We start from the raw sequence: 24,297 nt of genomic DNA, 5'->3' as shown, positions 1-24,297 counted from the left end.
GAGGTTGGAAGGACCATATAAGACAGTGGCCACCGTAAAAAAGGGGGGGACGAAATATGAGAAGGAAGAAAAGAAAGAAGAAAGATATTGTATTAATATAAGCTTGAGATAATATAAGAATACTTCATCCTCGGACTTGACCAAGGAGCGCTATTTCTCTCAATTTGTGTTTCCAATCTCATTGGCATGAATCCGACTATCTATAGTCCATATTTAATTTGCTGAGACGTTTTCCTGTAAAACCCATTCTCTAACAAATATATTGTTTTGGGCTTATTGGGCCATCATCCATTATTCTTGGTGGGCTGTGGTTCTAATTCCAGTCTGTACAATTGGCGCCTTCTATGAGAAACAGGGAAGCACTTACAATTTTGATTAGCCATGGTGGGTTCAGGATCAAATAGAGAAGAATCTGAGGGATCACAATGTGAAGATTAGTTTGTTAATCTTGAGAGGAGGAGAGATCATGAGGTTAATCACCTTCCTAGTGTGCATACAAGTTATACCAACAGAAGCCACTCTAAAACTGGAAGCCATGTCTCACATGGGGAGGAAACTCAGAACCGTAGGTTGGAGATAGACCACTTGCATAGGAAGTTACGTCGTAAACAACGAGAGGTGTCCCCTCTTAGCTTCGGAACAGACTCAAGTGAAGATGGTAGTTACAGGCCAAGGTCTAGAACACCTCCTAGTGAATTATTTTCTATACCTTCACAGTTGGATAGAGAGGAGCGTTATCACAGGAAAATGGATAAAAGTTTAACCCCTAGGAGCTTAGGGAATGACGCAATGAGTAAGGCTCTGCGCCAGATTTCAAAATCACCTTTTACCAGCAAAATTGATAGGGCTAAACTCCCTCACTGGTTCACACAGCCTACTTTCACTATTTATAATACGAGGACCAACCCCATGGAGCAAGTCAGTCATTTCAATCAGAGGATGGTTGTTCATTCTAAAAATGAAGCTCTGATGTGCAAGGTTTTTATCCCTAGCCAAGGACCTGTCGCAATGAGGTGGTTCGAAGAGCTGGATGAGGGCTTAATTAGCTCTTTTGAAGAGCTCACTGAGGCTTTTGGGGCCCGATTCGTTACATGTAGCAGATTTTCTCGTCCTTTAAATTCTTTGTTGTCCATGGTGATGAGAGAGGGTGAGACTCTGAAAACTTATTCAGATAAATACTGGAAAACATTTAATGAGATAGACTGAGATTTTGAAGACGTGGCAGTAAGGACATTTAAAGTTGGCCTTCCTACTAAGCATGATTTAAGAAAGTCCTTGACAATGAAGCCTACGCGAAGCATGCGCCAGCTAATGGATTGGATTGACGAGCACAAACGGGTTGAGGAGGATTGGCAACAAGGGAAAGGGAAGGCAAAGTTGGCCCCTCTTGACTGAAGAGACTTCATGTCGGAGAGATATAACAATAACAGACCTAGGAGGGACTTTCCTGGAGATACTGGGCATCCTAGTGCGCAGGTGGTTAGTACAGTGTTCAAGGAGCTTATTCATTAGATCCTTGAGAAGATAAAAGCTGAACCATACTTCAAGTGGCCAAATAAAATGGGAGGTGACCCCACAAAGCATAATCAGGGTCTTTACTGTTCATATCATCAGGATCGTGGGCATACTATCAAAGATTGTAGAACTTTCTGTGATTACTTGGAGTAGCTGGTCAAAGTCAAGAAACTAAGGCAGTTTTTGCATCAGTTCTCTGGGTAGGGGAGTTAGGTTGGGTCGGCATACCAAAGGGAATCTGTCTCGATATTCTTTTTTTCTTAGACGAGATAGAAAATTTTTTTTCAAAAAAATTATACACAATAAAATAAATTTACTTATTGTTTCAATTTCCAACAAAATTTTTTTTTCAAATACACACTAGAAAAAGCTAAAACCTTTTCCAGCTTGGTTTGGTTGTTATGGGCCTACTAGCTTCTTTTCCTTTTGAGAAATAAACACATACTTTGGTCCATTTGGTAAATATTGGTACGCTTTTGTCCATTCAGTCTAGGTCCACTTCAGACCTTTACGTCCATTCAATCCAGTTCTATTCATTGGTCAAGTTTAGTTCATTTATGTCCATTCATTTTAGTTCAGTCCATATTTGCCAAATTTGGTCTAGGTCAGCCCATTTCAGTCCATTCAGTCTACTTCAATGAAAGCTTAAGTGCTTTGCATTTAGATTATGGACTCCTCGTCTACCCAACAACATATTTGGCTAACGTTTCAACATTAAACCCAACTCACTAGTAATTAATCATTCCTTGTCCTACTCTATTTCTTTTTCTTTTTTTGTCTCTTCCTCTATTGGAAACTAAAACTCATTGATTGAATTCAACCATAAACCACTTTCACGTTTCTTCTTCTTTTTAGCAGCGTTTAACGCTTTCCCATCTTTTCGACTTTCTGATTTAACTAAACATTACTACTCTCTTCCCTTTTCTTATCTTAAGTGCAATTGGTGCTTCCACCTTGATATTTTTACAGCTTTCTACCTTTAATTTTCTGAGCTAAGCTTGCAATGGTTGAGAAAAATACATGAACGAAACTAATCTAAACATCATCAACGCAATGCAAGGTGGCATGTGTTGGAGGTCCATCAAAGGTGTTGAGGTTTCATCAGAGAGAGGTTAATCCATGTAAATTCATATTTTTCAATCCATATAAATTATTAGTTCAATCCATATTTTTTCCACAAAAGAAATTGTTTACTCTCTCTCTCTCTCTCTCTCTCTCTCTCTCTCTCTTTTATTTTTTCCCCTTTTGGTGGATTTATAATTCTTTCTTTCATGCATCTCTACTTTAAGTTAATGATTTTTTTTTTTTGAATTCTTCTCCAACACAACATGGTAATTACTGTGTGTGAGTGTGTTTTTTAATTTTTTAATTTTTTTAATTTTCTTAAATTCAATCTTGCAACTGTATTTTAAGTTGATGAATTTTTGTGTTAAACTAGACTTTAAGTTGATCTAATTTGGTTGTGTTTTTTAAGTTGTTATCTTATTTTTTTCTTTGATTGTTAGATGTAATTCTATTTAATTATATAATGGACCAAAGTTGGTTTTTCCCTTTCTTTTCCTTTTTTGTTTTTAGCTCAAACTTGATCCTTTAACCTATGTAAAGTTATCAAACTCAAAAGGAACACAAGAAGTCAAAGACTATAAAATACCAAAATCATACTAATAAATGTTTTAAGTGCTTTCCATGGTTGTAAAAACAGTTCTAGCTCACAATATAGGCTTATTTTCATTGGTTGTTTATCAATTATTTTTTAAATCTCTTTTTTTTTTCTTTTTTTCTTTTTTTTTTTTCAGTTCTATACAAGTTTATTTTTAAATAAAATTGATGAGAATAATATTCTCACCCCTTAAGCGAACTGTCTACTACTGTACAATAGACTTATCTGACACATCCACCAAGTTAGCCTTCCATTGACATTGACAAATGCTAGTCGTCCACCTTCATGGAAGACTAGGCAATGACAAAGCAGCCACTCCAAATCGACAACATTACCTCATGAGAGTCGTCCAAGATGGCCAAGTGCCACATACGGAAGTCCAAGTTACCAGCACCACCCAAAGTAAGTCATTCAACTCCATGGATGACCAAGGTGCATTACATTTGAAAAAAAAGGAAACTCTCTCAAACCACCTTGTCCAACAAATGTAAGCTATTCCAGAAGAGACTCTCTTTCAACTGAGGCTCTTCCAAAGGAGACCTATAGGGATAACCCCTTTACTTAATGACTAAGGGTCTGTTTGGATAGAACTTATTGCTGAAAACTGAAAACTGAAAACTGAAAACTGAAAATACTGTAGCAAAATAATTTTAAAATGTGTGAATAGTACCGCGGGACGCATTTTTAATGAAAAAGTGGCTGAAAAGTGAAATTTGTGGGTCCGTGAACAGTGCACGAATGCACTGTTCACGGAAGACAAGTCAACATCTACGGCTGAAAAAAAAAAAGGCTTGAAACGCAAAACGCAAAACGCAGCCCCCTTTTTAGTTGAATCCAAACACATTCTAAGACTCTTCTAGTGAGTAGCCTCCTCGTTTGAACCTGATAAAAGTGTCTAATAGGTGTCCTAGGCCACTTGACACATATCACTTGTCCGACCCTCCGGACAACAACAACTCTAATGAGAGCATACTCATATGAACCCATTTGACAGACACTAGCAATGCTAGTCATCGAACATAAGATCTCACTCGTCTAACCTTCAGGACAATTTCCCTTGGGCATCACACCCAAGGTCTTCCTACCAACCCTCAATGTCCAATCATGGGCATTTATAGGAAATGATTCTACATCAAGGCTAGAAGAGAGCGACTTGAACCCCTTGTTTGATGTAATGTGACTCATTCAGGGAGACCGTTTGTCTAAGGAGAGCATCTAGGAGGAGGACTCATCCAGGGATGTCTTGGTCATCCAAATATCAGGATCAACTTTACATCTATGCAAACCAAACCACACATAGACTTTAATATGGAATAAAATGGCAAGCTCGTCTAGAGGGTTGTCCATCTCATGTTGCTTATTTCCACTATAAGATCGTAAGTAACCATCTATATGGCATTATGGTCGTCCACACAAAGGACTCGACCACATAGATGGTCATACTTAGATGTCACAAATATACTTTACTCCATAAATCCACTATCTCAGAACTTGGGAGTAACCTCCATATAATTTGTTCCCACTAACTCCACTAAGCCAATACATCTCCCATGAAGATAGTGGCACAAATAAGGAGACCCACTATATAAAGGTTAGACCGCATTCAATTAAAGGTACATGAGAAAAAAACCCCTAAACTACTACCATTTGAGTTTTATTGGATTCATATGAGTCTCTAACTTAAGCATCAGAGAAACTTAGGCCACCACCCCATCGATGCCTTTCGGTAGCTTTTTTTCCTTCTTGCAGGTCTTCCGGCACCTCTGGATGGACAAGTGGCTCATTGATTTTCATGCATCACAAAAAATAAACAGTAAAAATAATTTCATAAGACCATTCATACTCTTTAACACTTAGATTAATTTTTTGAATTCCTTCGTATCTTTACAAATTAATAACTTTCTTTACCTTTCAATTGTGGGTCACGGAAAAAGAAGAAGAGTAATATAATATGTTATAAGAATGAGATCACTAGTATGAACTCTCTCCTTTTTTACTATTTTCTTTCAAAAAAAAAAAAAGAATAAATAAATCTCTTCTCCTTTATTTAATGAGAAATTGCATTGGCTATCCCTTGAACTCTATCATAATTACCAATTTTATTATGCACTAATCACATAATATAATACTTGAAAAAATAGTTGAGTCGCTAAAACGTATTATTATTATTATTTTTTTTTTTTTTTTGAAAAACTAAAACTTATTATTATCCAAAACTCGCTTGAAAAAGACATTTTGGGACAAAGTGTTGGTGCACTTATCAATCATTCACCATTATCATAACCAAAAAGGGGACCATATAACCTGCAATATCAAGCTATAATTCTTATCAAAAAAAAATATCAAGGTATAATTTATAGTTTTATACTAATATATTATATGTCTCAGTTAGCCAAATTGGACTGGTCAAATCAATTAAAAATCCAAACACAATATAAAATTACTACTCTCTCTTGGAAAATGCTGAAGGTCAAAAGAAAAATAGAAAATGTGGCTGGCTAACATACATCACGTGAATGAAAACAGTACACACAGAATCTAAAGGGTCCTAGATGGAAGTCTAGTGAGAAAAGAAGCAGAAGAAGCAGAAACATGGAAGCAAACCCAATTCCAATGACGAAGATCACTGTATCAGTGGTTATAGGAGGGTTTATAGTGTTGTTAATGCAACTCTATAACCTTTTGGTTTTGAAACCAAAACTTCTCAGAGCAAAACTTCAAAGGCAAGGTATAAGGGGACCTTCTCCTTCTTTCTTCTTTGGGAACATCCCTGACATGAAGAGAATTCAACTCCAAGTTCATTCAACACCAAAAACTACTGCTACAAAGGAGTGTGACCGCCCTGATGCTATTACTCATTACTGGCCTTCCACTCTCTTCCCACATTTAGAGCAGTGGAGAAATGAATATGGTACTTCACTAGTCATTTCCTGTCTCCTTCTTCTTCTTTTTCTCTCTCTCTCTCTAACTACCAAAGTAGGATGAAATATAGTTTAGGGAGTCGAAAATTAAAATATGTAGACAATAGCAGTAGTCATAGAGGGTGCAGCTCAGATTTTAGACAACTTTTGATGTCATAAAATTCCAATTGTAATTAGAGTTACAAACTTTTGTAGTCCATATTATGACAATATGACCTTGTATTTGTATTAGATGGTTCTTTTTTTTTTTTTTTGCGTCTTTATTATATTTCTCTAACAAAAGCATTGTTCAGAAGATAAATTAATAATAAAAGTTGGTACTTTTCTGTTTCCAAAAAAAGTTGTCACTTGGACATGGATTGGGATTTGGGAATGGGAATTATAGTAGATTTCATTTAAATGATGAATGCACATTTTTAATTGTAACAAGTTGAAGAAACAATGGCATGTTTTGCCATAGCTAGCAAATAGTTTCCTCTATTTTTTTTTTTTTAATTCCTCTATTTTGTAATCTTTAGCAATTAGTCCACGACATGCCTAGAATATTAACTATGGACCTCTTGAAGATCATATATATGATGAAATATGCATATCAGCACTAAATCTAAATCTTAAATTTATCTTTTTCAACCTTGCTCACCTAGCTAGTATGCATTGGTGGCAGGACCAATATTCTTATATTCATCGGGAAACATACAGCTTTTATGCATAACAGATCCAGAGATGGTGAAGAAAATCAGCCTTTGCACTTCTTTGAGCCTTGGAAAACCTTCTTATCTATCCAAAGATCGTGGGCCACTTCTCGGCCAAGGCATTCTGTCATCAAATGGCCCAATTTGGGCCCATCAAAGGAAGATTATTGCTCCTGAATTGTACATTGATAAGGTTAAGGTAAATCTCACTTATAAAGTCATAATATGCAATGTAACCCTCTAGAAAGACATAATCCGAAACCATTCTTTTATTACCTTTTTTTTAACTAACCAACCTGGAGCAAGTCGTCATTTTTATTTTTATTTTTATTTTTTAGGAATGGTCCAGTTTTGACAATATTGATATGTCATTTTGGACAATGCTCAGCAACAATCCCAAAGAACAATATTGTTTCAGTTTCCCAATTGTTTGAGTGAAGATTGCGTTTTAATGTTGTTACTTCACTGTCCCATCATATTAAGCTTCAAAATTTTAAATTTAATTAATCACTATACTCAAAGTGCTGCAAATCAAGATACAAGAACAAACAAACTGTAGGCTCATGAATTCAAAAAATGACAGGCTTGACCGATCGAATTGCATTTCTGTAGAATTTAATTTCGGCCCAATAGCCCATTAAATCCAATAAGTGATTTAGGTTTCAAATCTAATTCACATTGAATTTAAAGGAAACTCTAAAGCATGTTTTGAAGAGACTTTTGAGCTTCTCTTTTGAGATAAAAAAAAAAATGTTCTGTGTCTACTCCTTTCAAAATCACTATTGAAAATCGATTTACATACTTTTAGAACCGGTAAATCTAAAGTTGCTAAATACCAGTAATTAAATGTGCTAGATCTAAACCTTCAAGGGTGGTCTTGGAGTCATAGACTGGGGTCTATATTGGAGGTTTATGTTGAAGCAGATCCAGGTCAAAGAAGTCTGAGGGTTTTAGAGCTAAATTTGATAATCATAGTTAAGTTTACTACGGATTTATATTCTTGACTGTAAACTTCTATTTGATATAGTGAATTGTTCTCTTAAGATTGGTTTCCCCAGGTTTTTTTTACCTTAAAACTGGATTGTTTCATTAGTTTTCCTGGGTCATCATGTCTTGTGTTAATTATTTAGATTTTCCACTGCATGATATGTTTGATATATGTTTAACCTAAATTTACATAATTGACCTAAGTAACAACTTGGCTATTGAATTAGGGTAAACACAATATTTTCAAAGGTCTAAGAACTAAGAACTACTATACCATTATTTAATAAATCTCAATAGACCAAGGCTTGGTTGTTATTGTAAACTTTTATATTGCTACAAATAATATATGCATTTCCTTCTGAAGGGCATGGTAATTCTAATGGTGGACTCAACATTCTCAATGCTAAGAAGTTGGGAAAGTAGAATTGAAAATGAGGGAGGGATTGCAGACATTGAAATCATTGAGGATTGTAGAAGCCTATCCGCAGATATAATATCAAGAGCCTGTTTTGGAAGCAACTATTCCCAAGGGGAAGAAATATTCTTAAAACTCAAAGCTCTTCAAGGAATCATGTCCACGGGAAATATAGGAGTTCCTGGTTTTAGGTATGGTAACATTTTGAATCCATTGATCTAAATAACAAAGACTAGAAAACTATAACATTGACAAATTTTGATTTGTTGTCCATGAACATCTTTAATTGACTAGTGTTCTTATAGCCTAATGATACTTCTCTTTAAAATAGTAGGATTTAGATTTAACACTGGCCTTAGGATTTAGATTCAACCCTGGCCTTTTACGGGCTATGAGGATTTATGAGATAAGAGAACTAGGGGTAGTTCTATTCTTTTATAAATAATGGGGAAAAAAAGAGAGAGAACATCGCTAGGGATGAATGTTCCTAAATATTTCAAACTTGATGTTATGTATAATTTATAGATTCTTGCCGAGAAAAAACAATAGAGCTATGTGGAAACTTGAAGAAGAGATCAACTCAATGATATTAAAGGTGGTAAAACAGCGCACTGAAGCATCATATGAGGAGGATCTTTTACAAATGATTCTTGAGGGTGCCAAAAGTAATAATGGCTATTATGGCCCATCAACAGATAGTTCTCGCGACAAATTCATTGTGGATAATTGCAAAAGCATATACTTTGCTGGCTATGAGACCACTGCCATCACAGCCTCATGGAGCTTGATGTTGCTAGCCGCACATCCTGAATGGCAAGCTCGTGCTCGTGCTGAGGTGCTTGAAATAGTTGGGGATAGTCTACCGGATGCCAACATGCTCCGAAACATGAAAACGGTATGTATTTTTCTTTAAAATTCATAATTCTAGTTACTGCATAATAGTACTATTAGTTTTAGCTATTTCTGTACTTGATTTTATTTATCTTCCAAGAAAACACTCCCACTACATATGGATGCATGTTAATTCAGAATATCCCAGCAAACAAGAGAGAAAAAGAATGCATGTAGGAGTGTATTATATGGTGCTTCTGTGCATATATGTAGTCTATATTTGGAACAATGCTTCTGCACATATATTGGTATCATATGCACTTATAAATGCAAGATTTCCTTAGAATTGAAGGTGGTGTCTGGAAAAAAGTTCAGGAATGAATTTTCATACCCCGTTGACGTATCGTTGGAAAAGTGACTTCAAGTGGCTAGTAACATGATTGGATATTCTTCCTATAATAATGCCTTTGAGGTTGAAAACACTTTTTTTTTCATTTAATTTCACACATAAAGAACTTAACACATTAGTTACCAAATATTTCAAGGAGAGATTAACATCAATGCTTCACAAGTTCTAAAACCATGTACTCAATATTGAGAAATTAATACGTGAGAGTTGACACACCCATACATTGACATAGGTTCACTAACCTTGTATTTGATGGCAGTTGACAATGGTTATCCAAGAGACATTACGTCTTTACCCACCTGCGACTTTTGTGGTCAGAGAGGCCCTGGAAGACATAACATTCAAAGACATTATGATCCCAAAAGGCATAAACATGCAGATTCCAATCTCAATATTGCAACAGCACTATGATTTGTGGGGACCTGATGCACACAAATTCAATCCGGAAAGATTTGCTCATGGGATTGTTGGGGCTTGCAAGACTCCCCAAGCTTATATGCCATTTGGAGTAGGGTCTCGTGTTTGTGTTGGCCAACACTTTGCCATGACAGAACTGAAGGTGATTTTATCTCTCATTCTATCCAAGTTTTGCTTCTCACTATCGCCGACATACCAACACTCCCCTACATTTAGGTTGGTTCTTGTTCCTGAACATGGAGTTACTCTCCGTGTGAGGACAACTTGACATCTCCTATCTTTGAGAAAGGCTTTGGTGGTAATAAGAAGATAAAAAGATGAGAGAGATGTAGACTATATGTATTATCTTTATGTAAGGGCACATTTGATACATCTCGTGTCATTACTCTGTAGCAATTGGAGAAGTTGTTATAGTTCCTTTGGTTACATTGTTTTTTACTGATCGTAAATATTTGAAGCAATAATGAACAGTAATTGGGATGCTTGGATCCTAGAAATAGGAGTCATGTCTAATCTTGTAATACTAAGCAATTTCTAGCAACTCTCTTTCTAAAGCCACCCTCTCTATCGGAACAAAAGTTTTGTATGCACTCGGCACATGAGATACCTTTTCTTCTACCAGGTTTTGAGTAGATGATGACGTATGTCCACAATGCAAGATAGAGCTAGAGACCCTAGAGCATCTCATTTTTCAAATGCCCATTTGCCATTATTGGACCAGCTCTCATGTTAGAGGATTGGCAAACAGGGATGAAGCACACGCTATTTTGTTGGTGGCAAAAGAAGCATCCATGTTACTTTAAAGGCTAGAGTTTTGCTGGACTCTTCTTGTTTTGTATGGGTTTCAGGTTTTGTCCCTTGGCAAGATAATTTTTTTGGCCCAAAATGTGATTGCTTGGGTTGCGTTGTGTCCCACTCCCATCTTTGCTATATCCAAATGAGTCTTTTGCCCAAGTAGAAATGATTTGGGCCCCTAAGCATTTTGGGATTTGGATGGTTCAATAGTTGGCATTATGCAATGACCACTTTAGTGTGAAAAGTAAAAGTTTAAGGTTTAAAAAAAAAAGTAAAAGGATAAAAATATAAAATTTAATAAATTTTTTTATTTAAAGTGAACTTTCAAGTTTTAATCTCAAAACTTAAAATTGGTATTACATAACAATTAACTATTACACCAAATGACATTCAGTAATCTCATTTTTACTGAGAACAAAAATGGAAAAAAAAAATTGTAGGAAGAGACCCTTTTTTGGCTTTTGAGTTTTGGCTAAGAAATTCCTCCTAACCTATTGCATGCTGATGATGATGTGAAAGGGAATTTTGGTTACCTTGACCCTAACTATGTGATATCTAGTTCTGTCACACCAAAAAAAAAAAAAATGATGTCTACTGCTTTGGTGCTTCTACTTGTTTTCTTGACTGGGAAGAAGTCTGACAATGCAGGATGAGGAACAAAATTTTGCTCAATAATTGAAAATGGGAAAGCTCACATTCAGAATGATCGGTTTAGTAAAAATTTTTACTCAAAAATTTTAGGAGAGGGAGTGAGCAAAGATCAAGCACGACAATTAAAAGATTTTGTAGCAGTGGCCTGTACCATTGGCAAACATCAAGCAAGGCCAGATATGATTGATGTGGCAAAAGAACCCATGCAGATTGAGAAGCCTATCTCTCCTTGATAGCTCCATTCAAGACTAGATTATGAGAGACCGTGCCCCAGCCTGTTTTGGAATTGGGGCAAACCCTATTGCCTCTCAAAATGGAAGTTTGACTGATTATATTTTTCCTTTAGATTAAGGGTTTCACAATGGAGTCACCCTTATTTAATTGTCAGAATAAATAAGAAAATCAGAATTGAAAATTTTATCATTTTATTGATTTGAGAATGAATGTACATTGATCAATGGAAATAACATGGTTTTGGTCCTAGATATAATTTAAGATAAAGTACATGGCTTTATTTCCTAATTACAATTTAGAGATTGACAGTTACTTGGATAAGTACTTGAACCCTTGATCTAAACTAGGAGACTATGTCACAAGAAGTGATGGTATTAGGCACCCACCTTGCTTAATGAAACCGGTCTTCTAGACTATAGTAACTAACATTCATATATCATCCAATATATTATCAATCAATTGCAAGTTGAATAACACTAATTCCATATATTAATAATTGCATTTGGATTGAAAAATAAATTCTTTCTTAACTATGACTAAGGGATTTTAGTTTAAATTTCATCTACATGAAAAATTAATCGATGTCTTAGGCTAATGATAAAATGCAATTTTCATGGAGCAAATACCATAGCTTTATATCATATCGTATCTAAAGAACAAAAGAGAGAGTTGTTGTGTATAACTGGTCCTTATTCAACTTTCTTATCATAGAATTTATTGTTTTTCATTTTTTTGCTCTTTTTTTTATATAAAAGGAATTATAATATGTTCAATGAAAAAAAATTTTAAAGGTTCAATGTAATTGTTTTTCAATTTTATTTGTAACTGTTTGGTGTAAGAAAAGAGGATGTACTAGGGCTAAACAAATCTTATTTTTCCCTTTATTCCCAACTCCATTTTATGAGTAGAAAAGAGAGATTTCATGAGAAAATTCTTCAAATTTGTATCCATACGTATGATCAAAAGGTTGAAACTACAAAAATTACGTCAAATCATCAAGAAGCCTTGGAATGACCAAGAAATTTGTTTGCGATCGACTTGTAGCAACAAGTAACATTGAAGGCACAAGACAAGAGTCTGTAATTGCTAGCAAGAGCAGGGAGCTCGAGTACTTAGTGTGCCTTTGAATACCGTTTATTTTGTTGAAAACTGAAAACGATAAAAAATTAATTTCTATAACACTGTTCACTCTTTTAACACGGTAGATTTTCCTACTTGCACTGTTCATCTCATGAACAGTGCAAGAGGCGCTTCAAGGAAAAAATAATAATAATAATAAGAAAACACACGCAAAAGTGAGTCAAAGACGCGCAATACAAACGGAGCCTTAGGCTGAGTTTGGATTGGGTGTTTTGTGGCCACGTCCAGCGATTCTGCGTTTTTTTTTTTTTTTTTTTTCAACGTGCATGAACAATAACCGGTACTGTTCATGCACTGTATTTTACTGTGCTGGAGACCAATTTTACTGTTCATGCACTGTTTACGCACTGTTCATGGGACCCACAAACACTTTATTCAGAAAAAATATATTAAAAATGGGTCCCACAATACTATTCACACATTTAAAAATTATTTTGCTACAGTGTTTTCAGTTTTTAGTTTTCAGCAATAAGCTCTATCCAAACGGACCCTTAGTATGAATACATATACAGGAAGTCGCATGAGTAACATATGTATTATAATATAACCTTTAATAGTGGAGTTATTAAGTGGGGGGACCCAGGCAACCCTTCCCCTAGGCCAATTAGGCAATGGCCTAAGGCCCGGAAGGAGGCTCCAAAATTTTGGAAAAAAATGGGTAGCATATATATAGCTTGAAAAATTAAACTTGGGTTTTATTTTAAATTTTTATGGGATGTGTTTTATTTTTATTCCAAATCCTACGTTTTGGACCTTTTAGTTGTGTATTACTACAACAAAAGACTTCAATCCAAAAAAAAAAAAAAAAAACATTGGAACACGTGTAACTAAAAAAAAAGGAAATAATAATACTAAAGGATTATAAAAAAAATGAAAAATTATCCCTTTTGCATCTCAAAAAAGAGACATTAGAAAAACTTAAATGCAAAAATTTTATTAGATATTTTGTGTCTTTTAAGAAAACAAATTTTAAAAATATATATTATGATATAAAAGTATTAACTTTTTTAATACATAAATATAAAAAATGCCATTTTTTATTTTTTTGCCTAAGGCCCCAAAATGTCTAGAGCCGGTCCTATGAGGACTTGTCCTTGAACGGGAGTCTCCAAGTCCAACATTCACGGGCCTTATGGAATAGGGGTACACCATCCCGGCTAACAGGCTGGTGTGTATCAACTGTCAATACAAGACATTGGGGTTTACTAAAGTTTCGACTTAAGTCATACCTGCATTAACAAACTTACTAACCATAGGGCTAGTGACGTTTTTTTTCGATCTCCTCTTTAAAATGAGCAGATACTAATATTCACATAATAATGTTATTTATATAGATCAATAGTTTTTTTTTTTATCTTAGGGGTATCTTATGCATGATCCTACAAAATATAAGATACAGCAAAAGTTAAGAGTCGGAGGAGGCTCAACATTCTGCCTCTCTTTGACACTAGCAAGCCAGTACAAAACAAAATGTACCCATGATTCGATTAGTGATAAATACTAAAATATACCAAAAAAGTTTTGGTGAGGTGTAAAAACTATGAAGCAAAGACATGGATCACATGCTACATTAATATTACGAAGCTTGAAAAATGAGAAAGTGCTAAAACGATTAGTAACAGTGACAGCCATGGTATACTAATCTAGTGGTACAGTTTCTAAATTTTATTTGTTGGTCAACAACTGAACTAGAAGCAATATACATCTTACCTGTAATCTTCATCAACTACTCTCTTTTTGTAACCACGCTTAGCATTATATGGAGAGAATCTATTGATATTTCATACATGGCATCAGCTGAAACAAATACGCATGTTTGACATATAAATTATGAAGATAACATATGGATTCCATATTCATGGGAGATGTATGTTTTCAAAATCTTATTAAAGAAAACTACATTTAAAAAAAAAAAAAAGATCTTTAATGCTTGGCACTTGGATGGTACAGTTACTACAAATGCATCAAGCTAAATCAATGTGCAACTATTATATATGCAAAAATGGTTTCTTCTTATCATTGATGGAATCCTCAAAAGACTTCTTTTCGGCATAGACTTATTGATTTGGACATATCAAAATACCTCTTACGAAACAGAGAGCATGTTCATTTTACGTGGTTAATATCATATTTAAGCTCAATATCATATTTTAGTGAGTTAGTGAGTAACTAAAGTTTTGTTAATGATTGTGTCCAAAAGAAAAAGGTTAAGGTATATTAATTAGTTAATGATTAAGTAGTTACACTCTTGAGGTTTGAACAAATGATGTCTCATCCCAAACCTAAGGAAAACACTCTCTCCCTTGATATCTCTTTTTTGATATTCGTTTAACCAAAACTCAGTTAAATTAATTTTAAAAATGTTGTTTAATAACCTACTATTATTTGCTTAAGGGCGGTTGTGGGTGAACAAAGTTCGGCACGTACCGAGCTCAGGCCGAGGCCCATTAATCTCTAGCCCAAGCTGCTTGTACAAGGTCTAAGCTAGACCAACATGTAAACCATCAAGTTACCACGATGGGTTCGGAATAGATGCCACCTGCTTCTCGAGGAGGGGAAAAAATACCGACAAGAAATAATGCCTTAGAGGAGTTCGCCATCTGAGCACAAAATTCGATGTCAAGTTCAAGTTATTAGAGAATCATTACAATGGTGGAGTTACAGGACCCACTCCCTAACATGAGGTTGGACACACTAGAATAGTAGCCTAGACCCAAGAAGCCACCCAAAAACTGAAAATGGCAAGGCCTACGCATAGATGGAATATTCTCATCATTACAACTCTACTAATGAAAGTGTATAAAAGGCAAGAGACTGGGGAGAGTTGGGGCTTGAAACATTTCGAGGGGAGAGAAACATAAATGGACAAAAGGTTATAATCTAATATTTGGAAAGAAGTGCTCCAACTTGGGGCACTTAGGGGATACCTTAGCTACTTGTGAACCTCCTTAAGTAGTCAAATTAGTAGTAAAAACCACCTCACAGCCATACCTAACTACCATCTATCAACCAAACTCCTCTTGGTATCTTCCATTGTGAGTTATACCCAGAGTATCACACAAATTAATTGGGGGTCCAAACCCAACAATTCATACACTATCGTGGGCTAAACCACCACGGTAGGTTTCCAAAATTAACAGGGACAAATCTAGGATTCAAACTTAAGAAGGGCCATTTTCTTTGTTCAAAAATTTTGAAAAATTGGAATATCAATACCAGAGGTTGACAACGATGTATTATTAACACTAATTTTTTAATTTTTTGTAGTTTTTTTCTAACAAAATTAATAATAGAAATATATAATCAAGAGTTTTGTAGTCAATTTGCACATCCGGAAAAGGTTATTTGGATTTTATAATTTGTTTTGCTAGGATTTGTAATTGTTTTTGCTTAGACCATATCCAAAGATTTTTCTTATTATCCCAATGTTATGATCCTAGTGTAAACTCGATTTTATAAAAATTGAGTTTTAAAAATAGGGGCATTTTGCTAAATAATTTCAGAATATGAGCATTTTGCTACATGGTTTGTAAATTAGAGGGCAAATGCCCATTTTCCCCCATGATAAGCATGCAACACTTTCTATCTGTCTTCTAATAGATGAAATTGCCAAGTTAGCTCATGCAAAGAAGTGATAATTTAAAAGAAGGATATGAAGGAGGGGCAGAATCAGCCCTTTATGCATACAATGTGCATTAAAACTTGCGATCACAGGCACCAAGCGATTCCTTCAATTGTTTCACCTGGGATACAGGTTAATCTAACGTACATAGACTTACAATTTATTGAGAACGATGGGTTCTTCAAGCACTGCATTTACAGAATTGAACATCTCATGCGAAGTGAATCCGTCATCCTTCATGTAAAATAGGTGCAACACTTTAATCATTTTCCAGAACAAATCCTTGCATGCTCTTGGAACTACACTCCCCTTTTCCTGCAAAACTAATTTCAGAAGTTCTCTCCTCTTTCCAGCAATAAAACTCTTCAATTCCTTAATGGTCTCTTCTTTAGTACAATCTCCACCACCATGAATCATGCACAAAGATACAGCATTCAATTTCCCTTCCTCAGATTCCCTCTGCATCATAGCATGAAAAGATTAATAACTCCAAACTAATCATTTACGAGGAGAAACTAATAATAACATTTTTATCTTTTTCATTTTGGGGAGGGGGGGGGGGGGGTTGCTGTACCTTAAAGGTCTGTATATCATTTAGAAGACGTCCACAAGTGCTCATAATTTCATATAGATGATGTAATTCTGGAGTTCCAACAATCTCTTCTGAAAGCTTAGGCCCAACACAATAGAGAGCTGGGAGGACTATAGGTCCTAAGGCAAATGACACGTACCCATTTGTCATATATTCATCCATAGATGGCACGGACTTGTCTCTCAACCACTCTGCTTCTTTCAACATAGACTTCAGCAAATTCAACCACTGCATGAAAAGCATTGCTCATATGATCTCTGGTTGAATGAATAAATAAATGCAAAATGAGATTGTCCAAGCTTCTTTTTTCTTTTTTTCAGGGTAGTCTCCATGAGAGATGAAAATGAAGCAAATTCTGAAGTTATTCCACATACATAAACTCAAGTCCTAAGGCTAATATTTTAAATAAATATCTACAGGTTACATTAAAGTGAAGTAATTGCATCAGTCACAACCATAGGAGAGATCAGAAAAGCCTACGAAAGTGATACACCCAAAACGTATTACAATGTAAACGTGGAAAAAAGGAAGTCTCATCTCACAATGTCAATTATGTGACTTATCACATTACGTCCTTGCAATGTTAATCCTTTGTCTGCAAAGTCACAGATTGTGCTGTGAAGTGCCGAAAATATAATTTCAACATTCTCAGAACAACAGCCAGTGCTGACATCAACATCCCATCTGTGGTTCAATTCCAATAGCATCATCAGTATTACACATTAAAGACTACACTTAAGACTTCAAACAGAAATCACAGACAGAGAGAGATTCAAGAAAAGGAATTTGAAAAAGGGGAAACATACTTCTCAACCAGTTGTATAAGGTTTACCAATTCCTCTACTGAACCGCCAACGTCAAAGAAATCATCAACCACTGTGGTAAGCACCCCATTTTTGGCCCATGATATTCGAGCATCAGAAAGTTCAGGGGAAAAAAGGGTTGCTGCAGCAGAGAAGTAACAGTACGCTAGTTTCTGCCTGGCAAACTTTAACTTGTCTAATCTGTTCTCTGTAATCCACCTGCTTACATGAAAATGAAAATTTTACAAACAAAAGATGATAATCTGCTTCCTTTCACTGTTTAAAGCAAGAAGCTATCCCAATGACTGATAATCTAATTGGTTTTTCTCAATATCATGGTCATGTAGCAAATATTATCAACCAGTAACAGGGGCAAACCACTGATTCCAGATTATGTTTTGCCAAAAAAATAAAAGTAAAAGGACTGAAAGTTGCTTCCAGTTCCATGTGCCAATGAAAAAAATGAAAGTAGCTTCTAGTTTAGAATGCCAATTTATCCTGTTACACATGCCAACATTTGATCCAGCCATAAAGAATATTCCAAGAAATCCCAGTGATGATATCATGATAGCTGAAACTACACAAAAATATGCACCTTGCAAGATCTTTGAGTTCTTCACGCTGTATTGATTGGCAGATGTTGAAGTCCTCGACCGCCAGATTTAAGAAATCTTCATTGCCAATATTTGAAGAACTGATATAAGAGCAGTACAAGTATAAAGCAATTGTTTAAACTAATGACAACTATTTTTTATTTTTTTCGGAATGAAAATCTCCATATTCCATTGAGAGAAAATAAAGGACAAAGAAACACCAAAGGTTTACCTATAGGCAGTTTTTAAAACCCTTGTATTATTTTTATTGTAATTCTCAATGGCTCTCCTGTTTGATAACCGTTCCAAACTTGCATGGTAGGGAAACTTAAGAGCATCATCCACCTGAAATGTTTAAAGGTTGCAGTCTGCTGAGATTTAACTTTGGACTATACAGGAAAACATCAGTAAATCAGAGGGAAGGGTTTTATTGCAGGAAAAACCTCTTGGCTAACATATTTATTCAGTCCATCTGCGTGAATTGAACCATTGGATAATTCCTGTATCAGAAACTGACTGGTCCAGAAATTTTGTTTCTCCAGAACAAATTCATCAGGATGTATGATAATTTGTGAAGCCCTAAATAATTCCAAAACAGAACCAATGTCCTTCATATATCCTCCAAGGGAACTGGAAAAATGATCTTCTGAAAGCTGGGTAAATGGATCTACAAAACAGGATAAAGATTTTAAACGTTTCCTAAATAATCAAAATCTGGTAGGCTGTCTCTTAAATCACAAAGTACCTGAAGAAATATCAAATCCATTGACACGTAATATCCGAAACGCCATTGCACAAGTGGCAGTATCTAAGAATATTTCCTCCTCACCTTGTAGCCAGTATCTGTTTGTTGGCAAATGTCATCTTTCCCGGTAATCAAGAACTATATGAAATCTAAAAACTCAAACTATTGCCTGACTTGAAAATTTATTGGAGAATAGTATGAATTTATTATTCTTCAAAGGAGTATCAAACCATAATTGGTGCAACGACCTAAAAATGACATTACCTGTACGTTTCATCCAATACACTTTTGATCTCCTTCCTGAAGTGCCGATCAATTCCCAACCTTTCAAGACTATCAACCATACAAAGACGAGTATATATATCCAGAGGATAAACCGTAGGAACTGGAAAAAATTAAAATTGAAAATAACCAAATAATTGTCAGAGATATCAGAAATGTAACTAACTATACATAGCAAACTATAGGCAAGTATGGAGAGAGGGACCTGCATTCCCAAACCTATCTAGGAGTGAGTGAAGGTAACTAAGACAACCAGAATTCTTAAGGTAAGTAAAAGCAGCCGCTGTGGTGGATGGTGAATTAGAAAGTGACCCATTCTTTCTTTGATATTTCATGATCATCTCCCAATCCGCTGACTTCCCCAGTCCCTCCGAAAAATATGCTAAGTAGGACCCCTTCCCTTCCAAGTTGCTACCATAGCCTCTAAAAGTAGAAATGTAATAGAGATGGTTTAGTTAGGAGAATCTAAGGCCATCATTCACAAACTTAAACATTCTATTCTGTTTGTACTACTATTCACATTTCATATAAGAACAGTTTTATCATTAGAAGAAATAATGCTTTTCACTCCGTGATTCAAAATACATTTAATAGACAAAGCAAGCCAAGCCAATCAAGTTTCAGCAAGGTCACTCAGCTTTTTGAGCTCAGTACTCACCTTGACTAGGCTTAACCCCACTAGTTTTACGTCCTGATTTTGAGACTGGACAATTTTTGTCATGTCCATTGCTATCAAGGGAAGTACTCAAACACAAACACAAAAAAGCAAATTCACTTAATGATAAAGCTGAACAGAAACCAAAACTGAATTAGAAATGTACCTTTTAAGCTCCAACTCTCTCTTGTGGAACAAAGCATCTAAATTTGTTGTTCCTTGAGGGATATTCAAATCTAAATTTTTGGCAAGCTCAATCATTGCGGGAAATATTATGTTAAATCCAATAGGAGAAGCTTGCTTCTCGTCAGTAGCTGCAGCTATATTTGACTCAATATAGAACAAGCATGCAACAAGAGAGAATATCTATCTATTGGAACTCGATTAAAAAGATTTGCAAGAGGAATAGCAGAATTACCCTTGTTCATTTGTTCTTCACCAACACCCCATTGCTTTATTGGAAGGATACATGCTAAGGTAGATAAGAGAGCATCTTTAACTAAAAAGGAATCGCGATTAGGAAGACCCCACGAGCCATCATGGAGTTGATTATCCAACAACCAATTCACACACTGAGGGAAAAAGGGGGCTTGTGGAGTATTTTGGCAAGGGATCATTGCCACCCAGGCGGTATCATAAGAGGAAACAGATAGTTCAACCTTATCAAACATTGTTTTGATTCTTTGTTTAGTCCCCTCGATGAACTGCATAAATAAATAAAAATAAATTTTCGTGAATATAATTGACTGATATACAAGAATACAAAAAAGTAATTAAACTGAATGAAGGGTTTTCATACCAAAGCTGGTTTCTTGGCTTTTCTAGCTTCAATTGATCCAGGAACCAAACTAACTGTTTGAGAACACAATAACCCACCAGAGATTAAAGAAGGTATAGTAAAGACAGATAGCCAATTAAAGTTACTCAAAGCATGTCTCTAAGTTATAAATTAAGAAAACTAAATAGAAAAAATAAAGAAATAAAAGGAATTGATTCAGTTTTTACTTCATAGTTACAAATTTCATTCTCTGGTGGTTTTACAGTGAAATTGAATCTTCTAGATCCTACAGTCCCTCTTGTTTGAGATCAGATGCACAATCACTATTCTACCACTTCATTTTCATATCGAGGCAAGTCAATTAAGGAAGAAATAGAGAGTATGACTTTGGATAGAATAAAAATTATAGTTTTGCACGGTCTCAACCAATGCTCTTTACATCCACCCTCTTCACCATGTAGCTCATTCCAGTTAATTTTATTTTCTCCCTCATAACGCAGACATCAAACCATCTTAAATGACTTTTGTCCACATTGTCCAGAAATTGGATACAGGGTGCAAAGTTACTGAAAAAGGAGACAAGAAATCCATGACATAAACAAACACCTGGATATTATACCAACCCAAAAAACTCTCTCTCTGAAAAAGGAGCTCTTAAAGCATACACTAGTTCCTCTCAATCTCTAAAAGCATCACTTGCCAAGAAGATTCAACATGCAAACAAGAAACCCAGTTCCAAAAATAAAATATTGAATGAAACTTAAAGACAAGGATCCACAAAAGTTCATTCAGATAGGAGATAGCAAGGATTTAACATAAAACAAAAAACCCAAAAACATGCAACCAGCCAAAAACAATCAATCAAGAGAGAGAGAGAGAATGAGATGGAACCTGAAGTAGAGTAAAGAGAACACCAAGGTCTGCTGGAGTGAGAGAGAGACATGGTTGTACTTTGTGCCAAAATGAGGAAGTATTTGTTGTACTTACTTAAGCTACAGAGTCACAGACTCGCACAGTCAGCTAAATATAGTCATAATACGTACATACATAACATAGATGTGAAGTGGGACCCAGGAATCAAAGGCAGACCGATACGGTGAAGTAAAGGCTGCAATATAACAAAAGTTTTTTTTTTTTTTTGGTGAAAGCAATACAACAAAAGTTAGAAAACTATATATATATATATATATATATATATATATATATATATATATATATATATAATTAGATAGTTGGAGGTATACGGGGGAGGAAGATTTAAAACTACACAATTCTTTGAAAATTCGTGAATATTCGAAGTTCGTGAACCTTTTTTTTTTATTTTTTTATTAAGGGTTAATGACAAGTTGACTAGTTTTAGGTTTGGAGTAATGTTAAAATTTTCAGGTTTTGTTGTCTGAACGTGGTTTGGAGAATATATTTTGCACGCTCTCTGTTTATATTCTTTTTGAAATCGTGTTTTGAAAATATGATTTTAGTTTATGTAGCTGTATGATTTTAGTGTAGTCTTTATCGTTGTTTTACTCCTATTGAGCCATATTAGAGGTCACATCATCCATATTTTCGATCTTTTCTTTTCTCTTTCTAAATTTTTATTCTCTAAATTCTCCACACAAAAAAAAAAAAAAAAACTCTCTTCTTCTTCCTATTAGTTCACACGTAATGTTACATTTCTTCCAACTTTTCTCCTCTTTTTTTGCCTCTTTATCTTCCATTACTTTATGCTTTACTGTTACACTTGCTTTTTTATCTTTCTTATATTTGGACTCTTATACTCCCTATTTTATTATATATAAATTTGATATAATTTTTTCCATTCAATCCATATTTTTCCCACACAAAAATGTGAGTATTCTCTCTCTCTCTCTCTCTCTCTCTCTCTCTCTCTCTCTCTCTCTCTCTCCTTTATTTTGGTGGATTTTTGTTCTTTCTTATAACTCTAATTAAGGTTGATAGTTCTTTTTTTTTTTAATATGTGCTTTGGTATTTTGTGTGTGTGTGTGTTTTCATTTCCCATCATAAAAAGTCTTCTCTTTCCCTTTGTTTATGCTCATTTTAAGAAGCCCAGTAGGGAGAGGAGGCCCAACAACGTGGGCTGAAAAGAGCTAGCAATTGGATCATAAGTCCATAAATCAAATAAATGGATCTTGAAGAAGCAAACAGGCGTAAAAAAGCCCAGAAGCAAACCCATGGGCAATATATGATGTAAAAAAGTGAAAATGGGCAATAGCAGCTATAGCAAGCCCGAAGTAATGTGACTAAAGAAAGTAAGGGGCAATGGAGAGTCCATAAGCCCCAAGGATGAAGGATAAAATAATTGGATCAGGGAAGCCCAAGGAGTTAGTAAAAGCCTATGGGAAAAGTAGAAGGGCCAAGGATGCCCAAGGAAAGTAAATGGGCCAAGGATGCCTAGGAGGAAGTAAATGGGACATAGGAGCCTGCAAGTGATGTAGTGAAAGGCCCAATGAGCTTATTAGGTTGCAAGAAAGAAATAAGCAACAAGCCCAAAGAGGCCAAGCAGATCTGGGTCAAGTGACATCACAACAAGAATAGCAGAATGATGCGATAGGAAGTAATAACAAGACCGCAGCAATAAGAATGACCTGAAGGAGGAGAGGCCCACAAAAAGTCCAGCCCCTAAGGGAGCAAGCCATAAAGAAATTAGGAAACGGCCCACGCCATAAGAAGTTAAGGACGAATGGCATAATGAGCAGGCGGACCTTCAAATCGCGGCAAACGCATAAGCAGTAGGCGGATTTTGAACAAGCATGAAAGTGAGGCACGCGCAAGGCCCAGACACCACCAGCCTGTACCCAACCAATACAGGAAGTGGTGAGTCATGGGTTAGAGGGCATAGTCTGGCAGTGGGGAGAGGGAAAAAACCTATTTTGAGGTTCCTGCTTAGGTTCTTTTGGAGAAAGTGTCTTGCTAGGATAACATACCGCCCAAAAAAAGCAAGGCTGAGTTGGAACCGCTAGGTGCATGCCATGAGGAACAGAAAGAGAGAGCACCCACGCCGTGGCAAGTAAGAATGTCACGGCAAGCAAACAAACAAAATAATCATCTTCGTCTAGTGATGTGGAGTGGCATGGCTAGCACAGGTAAGTGGTGCTGGCTGAGCGACTGACCAATCAGTAATGGTCAGCAAGGACACCCACACCAGACAAAGACAATTAAGAGCTAAAATGGTAAAAGCCAACCGCAGCAGGCATTATATAAAGAACCCTTACTATGCACAGGAAGGGGAGGAGTAACCTCTAGGGAGAGAATCACAATAACTAACAAACAACAAGAGATAAAAACAAAGGAAAAGAAAGAAAGAGCCAGAGAGAACAAGAAAACAAAAAGAGAGAGGATATAATGGCAAGTATGCACCAAATAGGTTAATTTCCTCTCTCCCTCTCTGACCCATGCTCTCTGCTAAAGGCAAGGAACTTCTCTAGGCACAAGTCATTTAGGCTCATTCCCTCAAAGTAGTTAATTTCTTCTCAGAGAGATTATTAGCATTGAGGAAATGACTTCTTTCTCGACTTAGACCCCGTAATATAACTTGACACGGT

The 24,297-nt window shown here is 35.7% G+C and overlaps 2 protein-coding genes across 3 annotated transcripts; one reads left to right on the top strand and one right to left on the bottom strand.

The window, feature by feature from the left end:
* Window positions 1–5,663: 5,663 nt before the first annotated feature.
* LOC142617465 (cytochrome P450 714C2-like) lies at window positions 5,664–10,377 on the top strand. 2 transcript variants are annotated; one of them, XM_075790346.1, is made up of 5 exons: window positions 5,664–6,086; window positions 6,761–6,981; window positions 8,140–8,381; window positions 8,716–9,085; window positions 9,690–10,377. In XM_075790346.1, the coding sequence occupies exons 1-5, from the start codon at window positions 5,768–5,770 to the stop codon at window positions 10,113–10,115; spliced, it is 1,578 nt and encodes a 525-aa protein (XP_075646461.1). In that variant the 5' UTR covers window positions 5,664–5,767; the 3' UTR covers window positions 10,116–10,377. The 2 variants fall into 2 exon arrangements, with proteins under 2 accessions (XP_075646461.1, XP_075646460.1); XM_075790345.1 differs by having other exon boundaries at window positions 6,761–6,987; window positions 9,690–10,372.
* Window positions 10,378–16,305: 5,928 nt separating this feature from the next.
* Window positions 16,306–21,722, bottom strand: LOC142614813 (ent-kaurene synthase-like 1). The gene is made up of 14 exons (XM_075787449.1): window positions 21,629–21,722; window positions 20,759–20,811; window positions 20,378–20,663; window positions 20,126–20,306; window positions 19,510–19,727; window positions 19,287–19,407; window positions 19,023–19,120; window positions 18,721–18,944; window positions 18,510–18,622; window positions 18,280–18,378; window positions 17,688–17,903; window positions 17,424–17,565; window positions 16,864–17,109; window positions 16,306–16,748 (listed from the first exon to the last, which is right to left on the bottom strand). Exons 1-14 carry the CDS (start codon window positions 21,678–21,680, stop codon window positions 16,443–16,445), a joined length of 2,355 nt encoding a protein of 784 aa, XP_075643564.1. The 5' UTR covers window positions 21,681–21,722; the 3' UTR covers window positions 16,306–16,442.
* Between the last annotated feature and the right edge of the window lie 2,575 nt (window positions 21,723–24,297).

This window comes from Castanea sativa, chromosome 11 (assembly GCF_040712315.1).
Source record: "Castanea sativa cultivar Marrone di Chiusa Pesio chromosome 11, ASM4071231v1".
In the NCBI taxonomy this organism is placed as follows: Eukaryota; Viridiplantae; Streptophyta; class Magnoliopsida; order Fagales; family Fagaceae; genus Castanea; species Castanea sativa.
This window is presented reverse-complemented; position numbering and strand designations above follow the sequence as displayed.

Excerpts from the sequence above, each read along its gene's own strand:
- LOC142617465 (XM_075790345.1), top strand. The coding sequence starts at position 5,768 with ATGGAAGCAAACCCAATTCCAATGACGAAGATCACTGTATCAGTGGTT. Across the intron at positions 6,087-6,760 it reads GCAGTGGAGAAATGAATATG|GACCAATATTCTTATATTCA; the intron begins GTACTTCACTAG and ends CATTGGTGGCAG. Across the intron at positions 9,086-9,689 it reads TGCTCCGAAACATGAAAACG|TTGACAATGGTTATCCAAGA; the intron begins GTATGTATTTTT and ends ATTTGATGGCAG.
- LOC142614813 (XM_075787449.1), bottom strand. The coding sequence starts at position 21,680 with ATGTCTCTCTCTCACTCCAGCAGACCTTGGTGTTCTCTTTACTCTACT. Across the intron at positions 19,408-19,509 it reads AGATAGGTTTGGGAATGCAG|TTCCTACGGTTTATCCTCTG; the intron begins GTCCCTCTCTCC and ends AATTTTTTCCAG. Across the intron at positions 19,121-19,286 it reads GTATTGGATGAAACGTACAG|ATACTGGCTACAAGGTGAGG; the intron begins GTAATGTCATTT and ends GCCAACAAACAG.